Below are 13,785 nucleotides of genomic sequence, written 5' to 3'. Positions count from 1 at the left end.
TTATTGGAAAGAAGGCTCCCTTTGGATACAGTTCCATACATCAATCCCAAAGATGGAGTTTCTCCAATCTCCTGAAATCTGAAGTGATTTCTAACTATTTGGAAACACATACAACTGAAGTTTGGGTCTTGTGAGGTACCCAGAGGCCAACCTGTCAATGGGTTGAGATACTCAAAGAGATTGAATATTGTTTTTATCCTTATGAAATCGTTCACCAGTGCACATGTAGCTTTCTTCAAAGTTTCTTCAAGCCCTTCACCAACAGCTCAAATTGAGAAAGTTGGCCTGGTGCATAGTAAAGTGAAACATAGGATATTTACCTGGAGGTCCAGTAATATTTTTTCAATCCCCCCACTTGTCAATTCTTTGCTCATTTTGGTTCTTGGATCTAGGAGAAGAAGGTTAAGGAATCAAAGTGCTGGCTATTCTTACTCTGAAGGCTTTTGAAATAACTCATGCAAATTGACTATGTAGTATCTGCAAATATACTTTTTTGTTGGAATGTTTTGGGATCTTGATTTCAGAATACAATTTTTCTGGTTTCCTGTTCCAGGTGCTACACACAACACCACATCAGGGTAATACTAGGCCCTGTCAGTTTTTTGGTTCCAAAAAGACATAATGAGATAGGATTTAGCAGGCCACATCTTCAAAAGACTTGATGTACTGTAGGTGCTTCTTTGGGTCATCCAGACCCTTTCAGAGTGTGTTATGTGGCATTTGGCAACATAGACTCTTCTCACCCAATCACATATGTTAAATCATTAAACTGCCTCATTATTATTTTTCCCAAATCATGATGACATGTGAACCTCAGACTTACAATTCAGGTGATTTTGTTTTTCATGTCAATTGATATCAGTCTGTTTTCTTTTTTTTCAACTTCAACAATATGATACACAATCACCCAATTTATTTTTCAACAGACAGTGCTCAAACAAGAGAAGTAACATCTTTCCAAATACCATATGTTTAAATTTGAAGGAATTTTTACCTTCAAGGCACTGCAAAAATTATTCAACTTCCCCAAGTGGGCAGGAAAAAATGATTGGGAGTATGTTTTGTCATGAAATGATCTATCACTCCACACCTGAGCCATAACACTCACACTACATAGGTGTGAACAGGTGGTTATCATGTAAATACAGTTCTGCTCAGTTATCTGCTCATCATGATAAGTTATTCATATGTAATACATGCTGTAACTTTTTTTAGATTGACAAAAGCATTCAAAAGATTGACTACATACACTGACTCAACTCTCTGGTGTAATCTCATCAACTCAACTGCATGTAACAGCCTTTTTGTCACCAAGAAATAGCTTCACTAATATTTCCTGAGCAGCTACATAATTATATGTGGTGAAGTTTTGGGACAATTTTTTCAAAGTCAAAAAAGTTACATGTGGTATAACATGTGATTTATTCATTCTGATGGGCAAAAAACTGAGTGGACCTGTATGTACATGATAAAAAACTATTGATTTAGCTTGCTGCACATATGTAGTGTGGGTGTTATTGCTCAGCTGTGCAGTATTGGATCCTTTTATGACAAACTGTAGTATTAATCATTTTCCTCTTTTAACTTGGGGAAGTTGAATGATGTTCACAGTGAGGAGTTCGAATTTTGACAATTTTCTGATTAAGGGTTATAGTATCCATTCCAAGGTGTAAACTGGATCATTTGGGTGGTGGACTGCTCATTTAGTGACTGCAAAGTACATTGTCATCATGTAGCAAGTTGATCTTGCTTGCAGCCCCAGTTGCTTCAATTCAATATGATGTGATCTGATGTTGGTAGGGTGTGTCAGTGGTGCACAGTATAAATCTCAGTGTTGGGTTTGAGAGCTCATCACCACCATTGGGTTTTCAAGTTTTTTTTCCATTCTTTGGTACAATGAAATGTTTTGATCAAAAATCAGCAAGAATTGAAATTAATTTGGATGTCTTCAGAGATTCTTGGAAGTATAATTACCACAACCTTGTGGATGGTTCATGCTACCACATTGAAGTTCATGGAAGTGTATCTGAAGGAGGCAGGGATGCAGATGAATCTGTGGGAATCGGTTTCAGGCTTCGTTTGGCACTTAGACACGTTTGTTACCCATGGTGGCCCGGGGGCCTGAACTTGCATAAATTTTTGACCCAAGGCCGGAAGAAGAGGTCAGGAGCGCTGGTGGGTGGCCAACTCGGCGCTGAGCTTACCCACTGGGTTGCTCCCCGCTCCGTCGAGATAGATGAAAACAACGAGAATAGAAAGTTATGCACCACTTAGAAACTTAACCCTCTGTTTGACAGGAAGGGTGGTGGGCGGGAAATTAAAAATTATTAAAAAAGAGAAAAAATACGCCTGAAGAATTAGTTTAAAGGTGTTGAGATGAAATGTAGAACTACGATAAATATGACAATAACTGAGAGAGATTTTTTAATAGATTTTTTCTAACAACTTTGTAATGAAGATGAAAAGGTTGGTTATGGAGAGTGCACAACATAGCAATGAGGAAATGATCTGGCTAACATTGCCTCGCTCAGACTCGTTGGGGGAGTCTGTCGTGTAGCATTTTGTTGCACCTCTTCTCTTAGGAGCCTGCGCGTGTTTCCCTGTGCCAGGTGTCACTCGCCTCTTTCACAGATTCCACTATGTTAACACCTTGTGCCAACCTCGAGGAGCCAAATTATCATCTCATGGACATCAAAGCCAAATATTTCTTGTTCCATAGTAAATTGCAGAAAAATCTACCCTATCTCAGAAAGGAAATCATTCCAGAAAAGCTCCAAATATTAACACAGAAAGATAAATTGAAACCAAGAACAGATACCACACACAGATCAGCAAAACTATCCTCCTTGAAAAGGACCAGTTAAGAAAGGGGAAAGAAGAGGCAGCATGAAAACAACACTTGTGGCAGAGAGCCTATTGGTTCCAGACTAGTCCCTGTCTGGTCACCTATGTACATGGTGATGATTTATATTCATACATGCTTCAATCCTTCATCCTTCCTGTACCATTATGATCATGTCAATCAATCCAGCTTGATAATTCCATCACTGTTCCCTGATTTTGTCCCTGATTGTAAGTGTTGGAACAAACTACATTCATGCAGAAGATTAATGTTATATTTCTGTTGTATTTACTACAATTGATAATTCAATACACATGATGTAATTTATACATGTCATATGATTTTACTCATGACTTTTTGTATGTTTCTAAACCTAATCATATGATGTATTGCTAATCTTAGTTTATCAATCCATCTTAGGGCAATGATACAGCCCTGAAAAGGCCCGGTTGCATCTTCAAGCAGACCAGGGCCTGTTGCAAACTCAACCAAGTCCCACCCTGGACCTAACCACCAACTCCAGGGTCAAGTCTGGGCCTTTTGTGGGCCTGTATCAAATGGATAGGACCAAAAAAGTCAGGGCCGGCGCCCTGAGAGCCCGGTCCTATCGCAGACCTATTGGGACTCTGTAGGCCAAGCTCAGCTGACCCAGGGCGTGTACCACTTACCTCCAAGAAATCATTGGGTAGGCTTGGACTGTTGGCGCCAGAGACGGGTCATAGCCATAATCCATCAGGTCTAAGAGAAACTTTCTTTCTATTTTATTCAACTACTTACATAAAAAGTTTTTCTCACAACATCTCATATCATCTCTTCTCTCCGGATTAAATACTCTATCCTGATCTCTGACTGATATAAGTTGTTGTTTGGATTGATCAAGGTATGATCATTATTATGATTGTTTCTAATTTGTTTTGTTTCATTTGATAAGAAATTCATTCAACTATTTAGAAAGTTTTTCTCACAATATCTCTTCTCTCCAGATTGAATACTCTGTCCGGATCTCTGACTGATATAAGTTGTTGTTTGGATTGATCAACAAATCTGAGATTCCTTTAGTAAGAGTATATACTTTTCATGATCAGAGACCTTTGTATCTAATCCAATGGTGTCCACGTTGCTTGCCAGTTTTCAGGGCTAAAATTATACACACGTCTACCAATCTTCATCCTAGCTATTGGTCTTGTTGGCCAATCTGTTTTCCATCTGTTAAATATTGCATGATCACTCTCCTGTTGCATTTGAAACAAAAGTATCTAGATTGACACATGGTTTGAGTCTTATAACTTAGTATAGTTGAGATGAAAGTCATAACAGGCTAACAATGACTTACATTGCTTAGGGCATCTACAAACTTCTTCAGTTTAAGATTTTCCCGTGGCGGGTCAAAGAGGGATGGCCAAAAATTCCAGTTGTACTGGTTATGTGAACGTACAGCTCTGATAGCATCATCCACCCAAGCCTTAAATCCATCTTCTTTGAGCATTTTCAAGAGAAATTCTTGTCCATTTGGAAGACTGTTGAGATGCATTAACATCTCCAGACCCATTGTATACAGAACTCTGTTTTCTTCAGATCCCTTCATTGTGGTCATGATTTTGTGATAATATGCTTCTGTATATGTGGAAATGTCATATGGTCTTTGAGGCTTATCCCAGAGAGAACTCCTATTGGAACGTTGTGAAAACTCTCGTGAGACAGATCGAGCATCATCAATGAAGACATCCCAGTTAGCATGTGCAAGCAAGTGAGGATCTAAGGGAGAAAAATTTCCGGTCAGAATACGTTGATTTGAGGCCTGGTTTCAAAATTGGACAAACATTTTATCAAAATGGAATATCGATAGTCCATGACGCCCACATGTGGCAATTCCAATCCTGGGTATACTAAAGCCCAGGCCCGTTGAAGACCAAAAACAATATCCCATGAATCTTGAGAAAGGATTTCCCTTTCCAAAGTTGGTCTCAGAAATGCATGGGCAATAATCAATCTATATGCATATTCCAATCTTTCCGTTGAAATAGTGTTCAATTTTAATAGCAGTTGTTTGATTGCATCATGTAAATTTATGTGTACCTGTAGTGGATCTTTTAAGATGGAGTACAGATTCAATTCTGTGTTTGACTTTAGTTTCGCACTGCTTAGGAAACGCTTGAGCTTTTTAGAATATTGAACGATATCATCTTTAGCAATGAATGTATGGAAATCCACCCAGAAAGGTTCTTCATGCAGGGCCCGATGAAGTGATTCGTTGATGGTTCGTGAGGACTGGAAGTTCTGTATATGTTTAAAGATGGCAATAGCGTATTGGCCTTCCCAACTTTGTACCTCAATGTTCTTGAAAATCTCGCGATATTGACCAAGTAACCTCGAGATCTGGTCTATTTCTTGAGGTAATTCAGGTGATGTGAGGTACTCAGAGACCAATTTTGCAATTGGGTATGGAGGTTGACCGGTACGTTCATCCTCGTGTTCACCAATCAATGCAGCCCTCTTTAAAGATTCCTCAAGTCCTCCGCCAAAAGCTAAAATTGAGAGAAAGTCGGCTTTGAAAATAATAAAGTAAACAAAGAGAATACTCACATCTAGGTGTGATGGATTTTTGATTCACCCAATGATCAAATGCTTTGGTTATTGCGGGGCTATGATCTAGAAGAAGATAAGTCTTAGAGATGAAGTCCAACCCAATTCTCGCACCAGAAGCCATTGACAGAACTCACGCAAAGTAACTAGTGTCTCCAAATATACCTGTTTGTTAAAATCTCCCGGGATCTCGATTTCTGAATGTATATCTTCTTTTTTTCCTTTTTCGAGTGCTACCCATATTCCTATAGCCCAATACCTTTCCAGGTCCTGCAACTTTTTTGGTTCCAACAAGGCCTGATACGCTAATGTTTGGCATTCTTGTACGAGTTCCGATTTTTTGCTAAGCCAGATATTTTGAACAGCTGGTGAATAATCTAGTGTTTTGACCAATTCTAGAACTTTTTCAGCCAATTGTTTAATCTGATTCCCTTTCTGAGTATATTTCTTTTGAAAGGACTGGGCATTCTTATAGAAAGAGTAGTATGGGATATGCGTTTGGGGTGGCCCAGGATCCATTGCAACTCGGTTAGCTACACTCATGCCCAAGTGTCTGAAAGTGGCAGACCAAGGTGTCTTAGGCACATCATCGGGCTTGAAGCTGAACATATTGACCATGATAGGCCCTTCCGGAAAATCTGGAACTTGAGCTGGAAATTCTGTTGTTTCAATGAAGGGCCTTGCTGTCAGTATTGCTGAGGTCAATTGCATGGTGATTATAGCCAGCCGGAAGAACAAGAGTGGTGAGAACATGCTGATCTTGACACGTATGATGGTATTGAACAGTAGAAAAGAGGGAGCCATTTAGAATGCGTTGAACGAGCAGGACGGACACATTCCACAGCTTCAATGCACTGCGGAACATATTTGGTCGATGTCATGGCGAGCTTTGTAACGCTCATACCCATGCAAAGATTCCTGACATGCCGAACTGCGCTTGTCTCTATGGGTGTCATCTTTCCACAAAACCTGATCCAGGATCCCCTTGGAAGTATCACATGATCTGCATCATATTCTGTAGAACAATGAAATTGTTAATAATAAAACTCGACCAAAGCGAACATTCAACTGCTGATGTATCCGCAATAGACCGTGACCAAAGCTTGGTTAATGGTCACTGAATACCTGATCCGGTGCTGCGCAAAGCATAACACAACACATATGCTGAATCATTCATCTAGTTCATGCTCCCCATTGCCCAATCATGATGGTGTGCGGACCTCAGATTACAGTTTACGTGCTTTTGTTTTACAATTCATTCAATAGCAGTCTTGTTTTCTTTTTTCTTGAACTTCAATCATATGATACATAATCAGATGGTTGATTTGTTCGAAACAGAGTGCTCAATCAAGCAAGAGAGAATGAATGTCTTACCAATTACTTATCTTCAAATATGAAGGAGATCTATCACCTTCATTCATGGAGTTCAAATGTCTGAATTTTTCTGATCAACAGTCATACATAGCATGCCTTCAAAGGTGTAAAATGAGTCATTTTTGTGATCGATTGGGTGAGTGAACAGTACATTTTTGTCATACAACAGGCTAAGCTTACTTGCAGCCCCAGGCAAGTGAATACATCTGATGTTGATGGATTGTGTGTCAGTGGTATGCAATGGGGTTATTTTGAGACTTCATCACCACCATTCGGGTGTTCTTGAAGTCTTTGATTGACACGATGAACTGTATAGCTATACAAGATTTGATCCTCTGATACTATCCTTCCCTCACCTATAATCACGTCAATTAATCCGGCTTTATACTTCCATTACTATTACCTGATAGCTCCTAATTGTAAGCTTAAATCATCTTGATGCTCAAAAACATTTGCTCCTAATCCCATGGTGTCCGTGCTCCTTTCCAGTATTCAGGATCAAAGCTAAACACACGTCTACCAATACTCATACTAACTATTGGTCTGATTGGCCAATCGGTCATCCATTTTTTGAGGACTTCGGCGTAATCCTGTTGATGCCTTTGGAACGAAATTATCTAGAGATATGCCACCCGGTTTGAGTCTTAAGATAAATCGTCAGGTATATCAGGATAATAATCACTTACTTCGTTTAGGGCATTGACAAATTGCCTCAATTTGATATTTTCAGTAAATAGAGTTGGCCAAAAATTCCATTGGTATCGGTTATGAGTGCGTACGTATCTGATAGCATAATTAACCCAACCTCTAAATTCATCTTCTTCAAGCATTTTCAACAGGTATTCTTGTCCATCTGGAAGATCATTGAGATGCATCAACATCTCCAGACCCATTGTATAGAGTACCTTTTTTGCCCTAGACCCCTTCATTGTGGTCGCGATTTGACGATAATATGCTTCTGTATAACTCGAAACATCATATGGCACTTCAGGTGTATTCCAAAGAGTTTCCCTTTTGGCGTGTTTCGAAAAGTCTAGTGAGACATATCTAGCATCATTCATGAAAGCGTTCCATTTAGCATGTGCAAGCAATTGAGGATCTAAGGAAGACCAATCTTCAGTCAGGATACATTGATTTGAGGGTTGATGTTAAAATTGGACATACATTTTACGAAGATATAATATTGATAGTCCATGATACCCACACGTGGCAATTCCAATCCTGGGTATATCAAAGCCCAGGCCCGTTGAAGACCACCAACCACATTCCATGTATTTTGAGAAAGAATTTCCCTTTCCAAAGTTGGTTTCAGAAAGACATGTGCCATGATCAGCTTGTAGGCATATCCCAGTTGATCTTTTGAAATAGTCTTTAATTTTAAGACCAGTTGTGTGATGGCATCATTTAAATTAATGTGTTCTTGTAATGGATCTTTTAAGATCGAGTACAAATCCAATTCTTTGTTTGACTTTAGTTTCCGATTGCTTAGGAATCGTTTCAGCCTTTTGGAATATTGAACAACCTCATATTTAGCCACAAACGTATGTAGATCTACCCAAAAATCTTCCTCTTGCAAAGCCCGATGAAGTGATTCGTTGATGGTTTGTGAGGACTGGAAGTTCCGTATATGTTTGAAGATGGAGATAGTATATTGGCCTTCTGAGCTTTGGACCTCAAATTCAATGTTCTTGAACATTTCTCGAAACCGATCAAGTAGGCCCGAGACCTGGTCTATTTCTTGAGGTAATTCAGCTGCAGTGAGGTACTCAGAGACCAACGTTTCAATTGGGTGTGGAGGTTGACCGGCACGTTTATCTTCGTGGTAACCAATCAATGCAGCCCTCTTCAAAGATTCTTCAAGTCCTCCGCCAAAAGCTAAAATCGGCAGAGTCAGCTTTGAACCCAAATCAAACAACACATAGAATCCTCACCTCGAACCCTTACAGGTTTCTGATTCACCCAATGATCAAATGCTTGGGTTATTGCAGGACTATTATCTAGAAGAAGAGAAGTCATAGAATTGAAGACTCATTTCGATTCTCGCACTAGAAGCTATTGACTCAACTCACGCAAATAAGCTAAGATTTCCAAATATATTTGTTTGTTGAAATCTTTCGGGATCTCAATTTCAGAATGTATATCTTCTTTTTTTCCTTTTTCGAGTGCTACCCATATTCCTATAACCCAATACCTTTCCAAATCTCGTAACTTTTTTGGTTCCAATAAAGTATGATAAGCAAATTCTTGACATTCTTGTACGAGTTTGGATTCTTTGTTAAGCCAGATATTTTGAGGAACTGATATATAATCTAATGTGTCGATCAATAATAAAACTTTTTGAGCTAATTCTTCAATTTGATTTCCATTTTTAGTATAATATTCATTTCGAAAATGGTGAGCATTTTTATAGAAAGAGTAGTATGGGACATGCGTTTGGGGTCGTCCGGGATCCATTGCTACTCGGGTGGTTTTACTCATGCCCCAGAATTTTTTGAAATCGGTGAACCATGATCCTTTAATTCGATTAACGGGCTTGAAGCTAAACATATTGACCATGGCAGGCCCTTCTGGAAAATCTGGAACTTGACCTGGAAATTCTATTGTTTCAATGAAGAGCCTTGCTGTTGATACCACTGAGAATAATGGCATGGCGATCAAAGCCAGTCGGAGGAAAACTAGTGGTGAGAACATCTTGATCTTGGTACGTATCATGGACTTGAGCTGCGGAGAAGAGGGAGAGACTGGAAATAGTTTGAGATGCGTTGAGCGAGAAGGACGGACGATCATCTATTGATCAATATCGACATTCTTGCGAGATCTTGGGACCTGAAACCTGCGCTTTCAATGCGTCGTTCACACAAATCAAACGCGATCCATGCTCTAACATCGGAAGCAGCTCGCCGTGCTTGCCCATTCAATTCTTAGGCAATGTTGGAGAAATTACACTGTCACCCTTGCGCGCGTGGTTGGATTGGATCCCAAGGCTCGATCTGACTCAATGCACGGCGAATGAGATTTGGTACTATCTTGGTGAGCTTTGAAACGCTCATACATGCAAAGACTTCTGTTCAGCGCTTGTTGCTAATATAGGTGTCATATCTTCGTGCCAAAACTGGTATCACACTAGCTTAACACAAGCCCCACGCGCTACCAACCGCGGCTCTAGAGGATGTCTGCGCTTGGAGGAGGGACTTAGTTACGTTAGAGATGTGCGACATATCCTTTAGGATAGAGAGAATGATAACAGTAAAACCTGACCAAAGCTATATACTCATGTCAAATAGTTCCACTTACTAAGATGTGTGCTCACTTGAAAGTGGTGAGATTGTGGCGAGAGATAATAATGAAAGATGCGAATCCCAAGACACAAATTGACCTTGCCTTAACATTTGTTGATGTTAGTGGGATTCAACTTGAGCAAAAAGTGTCTAAAAGTTAATCAACTTTGTCCCCCAAGTTTTCCTTGTGAAGCTCCTTTTATTTTTCAAAGTCGATACCTAGAACACTAATTGATCCAGATCATCAGATCAAGAACTTCTTCACCAATGCAAGGTCACACAAATTAAACTGACGATCTCTCAAGAAAAAGAAAGAAGAAAACAAGTACTGATCTTTTAAAGATGGATGAATTTCAACTCAAACTTGAATCTGTAACCTCATGATTATAAGCTTTAAGATTTCAAACAAGATAAAGAGATGAATCAATTAAAATCGAGTATATATGATATCAAACAAATCAATTTCGAAATCCAAAAAGTCAAAAATAAATCCTTTACTCATGAATCTGATACTTCACAACTTTTCCTGATATTCCAACCTTTCAAAACCAATCAACTTGAAAAAACCCCATTAGATGTTCTCCCAATCAAACCTTCTTTCCAGAATCTTCTTTCAACGAAACAATCCAATTCAAAACCAATCGATCATCACTCTTTTCAATACCTTCAAGTTGATCATCCAACAAAGCTTTCAATTCAGACGTTTTATCAATCGTAAAATATGCCGTTCTCATCCCTTGAAACCTAACATTCTCAAACCCAACTTGATTTCCAACCAAACCAGAAACCCCAGCCAGTTTAGCTTTCTTCATCTTTTCTTCACTTTCTCTTTGGATCTTCATTAAAACTTCATTCAAGATTCGTTTCGATAAATCCCAAATTCCAATCTCAATCAATGAACCTTTCACGATTTCTAAACTGTTAGGATTAATATCCAAAAGAAAATCATCTAAGCTAGCTGGATTTGAAGAATTAAATAACGCTTTATAAATTCGAGTTTCTTGAATCTTAACTGGACTCTTCATCTTTTCACATTTCGCTACCCAATGTATATAAGCCTTTGGTTTATTACTCTTAGTGATCTTTTTTTGATTTTCATATTCACAAATCAATTCTTCTACTTCTCCTGTCTCCGAAAGTTTCCATGATTTACATTTAATAGGGAATGGTACTTGAAACAATCCAACAGATTTACTCGGCGTTAGTCTAAAGAAATCATCTGAATCTGTTAAACTAAAATCTTCTCGTTCAATATAAATCTCTCTTGTGAAGGGTACTTTGATCATTCCCATTTCCGGTACTTTTGGATGTACAGATCTTTCAATGATCTCTAAATAATCTTCTGGTAAGTTTTCAATGATCACTTTAATCGGATGTAAGACCATCATTAACCTAGGTGTAGTTAATTCGAGATGTTGTCTAATCGTTTGTTCAAATCGATGAGTCGCAATATTCGTCACTGATGTGGCGACTCCTAACGAATTCACAAACTTTAGAATCGCTTCTGGTGGGATCCCTCTTCTTCGTAACGCAATCAATGTATACAATCTCGGATCATCCCATCCTTCTACATGTCCTTCTTTGACTAACTTCATAATCTTTCGTTTTGACATCACTGTGCCTTCTAAATTCAATCTACCATACTCGGTTTGTCTAGGTGTATAAACATCTAAAGCGTGACAAAGCCATTCATAACTAACACGTGATTGAATGAACTCAGTTGTACATAACGAATGTCTACAGTTTCAGAAGAAAAAGGATTGTCAGTAAAAGGAATTCAGGAATAGTTCAAGTGATTAGAGTCAATGGAATGACTTATCAAAAATCAAACTAACGTAATATTTTCAAAGCTATCACAAAGACAATGAGTAAAATCATAAGTAGGATAAATTTTCCATTGATTACCAGTACGATGATGACTAGCTTCTAAAACTCGATAGGCCACTAGATCCCACATTTGTGGATTTCCATCCTCTAGATCTTGTTTCATCCTTAGTATGATTTCATTCGGTTTATAATCTCCATCTTTCATCTTTCTAAACTCTTTTAATGAATAATCTGGTGAAAATGATCGATGTGAACATGCGATTCGAGGACCTCTTTCTTCTCCTCCTCGATTCGCTTTGATTTCAGCACCTGTTGTTATTGTTTTTTAAGACAAATCAAGATTAATCAAGTGAAATCTCAAATTTTCAAATCAAACCTTTCAGGGAAAGAAAAATCAAATCAAAAAAAAACCATAAAGAAACAAACCAGAACAAAAACAAACATAAGCTTTTCCTCTTTTAATCAATTCTTCAGCCAATTCATAAAGTCTTTGAAAATGATCTGAAGAATAAGTGATTCGATCAGGTTCGAATCCTAACCATCTAACCATATCTAAAATCGAATCTAAATAAATCTGTTCTTCTGCTTCTGGATTCGTATCATCATATCTCAAATTACAACTTCCACCATGGTATGCTGCATATCCGAAATTGATCGCAATCGCCTTTGAGTCTATAGTTCAACAAGATCAGGTAAATAATCACGTGGAGTTCAATGCCTGTTCGTAGGGTTTGATGTTGATCGATGTACTCACGGCCGATGTGAAGGTATCCTACACAAAATAGAATTCAGAAAGCTTCAACATTTTTGGATCAAGATTTACACTTCAGAATAGGAAAATGTGTGATATGGAAACTTACCATTAGGTTCAGGTGGGAATCGCGTGATGACTTTACCTCCAGTAGCTTTAAGATGTTCTTGAACAAGTTTCGGGTCGGTTTGAGGATTTCCACCAGGTTTATGAAGTTGACTAAGCATTCCGACCTCAAAGATACTAGGTTCGGAAGGTTGTTCAACATTCAAAGATGCTTTCGTACTACCAGAGGTAGTAACTTGAGGAATCGGTTTTGGTTTCACTTCAGCTTTCTTGACAGGTTGTACAGATTGTTTAGGACCGAATTGAGCCAGGAAAACTTCATCTACCGAAGTTTTTAAATCAATCGGATTACACCATAACAAAGTATCTAATTTTTTTAATTCTCCCGTGGTTTTTCCTAATGCTGCCCATTTGGATGTTTGAGCTAATTCAAATTGTTTGATAAAGTTTTCTACAATCGTTTTGACTTCTTCTTTTTTCATTGAAATACCTTTAGTAAAAAAATCGAATTCAACGGTTTAGGTTTCTTTTTGTTCTATGGGTCTGTTGACTGGAGATGATTGGAATGATGATACTGACCTACACCACATTTTTGGTTAAATTCTGTTTCATCAACTGGTCCATCGCCTTTCGATAAATATTCAAGAGCAGCTAAAACCTCAACGCAAAAAGAAAATCAGAAAATCAAATCGAAAGGTAAGCATTCATATCTCAAAAAAATATGATTTAATATATATGAATCGAAATCCACACGAACCATCAACTTGAAGTGTAGTGATCAAATCATTACAAACGATTTTCTTAGCCCCAAACAGTTTCCTTTCATCAGATTGATCTTTCAATTTAGAAATACAACCAGTAGACCACTTTAATAAAAGAGTAGCATGTTTGGATGGTAGAGATGAAGGATTAGATTCGATTTGATTGAAATGAATGAATTGGTTGGCTAGGTTTGTGTTTCTTGCTGTATCGATGGCTTGTTTTTCGGGTAAACCTAGTGCTTTGAGTTTGGTGATTAGTTCATCTAGAGTTGAGGTTGAGGTTGAAGTTGACATGGTTCTTTT

General features: G+C 38.3%; 3 protein-coding genes across 3 annotated transcripts; all 3 read right to left on the bottom strand.

Moving 5' to 3' along the window:
• Positions 1–3,939: 3,939 nt before the first annotated feature.
• Positions 3,940–6,229, bottom strand: MELLADRAFT_60319 (uncharacterized protein; the record flags this gene model as incomplete). Its single annotated transcript, XM_007405954.1, has 5 exons — positions 3,940–4,098; positions 4,176–4,597; positions 4,663–5,367; positions 5,426–5,491; positions 5,563–6,229. The coding sequence occupies 5 exons, from the start codon at positions 6,227–6,229 to the stop codon at positions 3,940–3,942; spliced, it is 2,019 nt and encodes a 672-aa protein (XP_007406016.1).
• A 1,028-nt stretch (positions 6,230–7,257) lies between these two features.
• On the bottom strand, positions 7,258–9,490 carry MELLADRAFT_103205 (uncharacterized protein; the record flags this gene model as incomplete). Its single annotated transcript, XM_007405953.1, has 5 exons — positions 7,258–7,416; positions 7,486–7,898; positions 7,964–8,674; positions 8,731–8,796; positions 8,869–9,490. 5 exons carry the CDS (start codon positions 9,488–9,490, stop codon positions 7,258–7,260), a joined length of 1,971 nt encoding a protein of 656 aa, XP_007406015.1.
• Positions 9,491–10,407: 917 nt separating this feature from the next.
• Positions 10,408–13,785, bottom strand: MELLADRAFT_42176 (uncharacterized protein; the record flags this gene model as incomplete). Its single annotated transcript, XM_007405952.1, has 7 exons — positions 10,408–11,814; positions 11,913–12,213; positions 12,331–12,576; positions 12,659–12,676; positions 12,765–13,211; positions 13,301–13,372; positions 13,479–13,785. The coding sequence occupies 7 exons, from the start codon at positions 13,774–13,776 to the stop codon at positions 10,665–10,667; spliced, it is 2,532 nt and encodes an 843-aa protein (XP_007406014.1).

This window comes from Melampsora larici-populina (genome assembly GCF_000204055.1).
Source record: "Melampsora larici-populina 98AG31 unplaced genomic scaffold MELLAscaffold_5, whole genome shotgun sequence".
NCBI classification, from domain to species: Eukaryota; Fungi; Basidiomycota; class Pucciniomycetes; order Pucciniales; family Melampsoraceae; genus Melampsora; species Melampsora laricis-populina.
The sequence above is the reverse complement of the archived record's forward strand: the minus strand, read 5'-3'. Positions and strand labels throughout refer to the sequence as shown.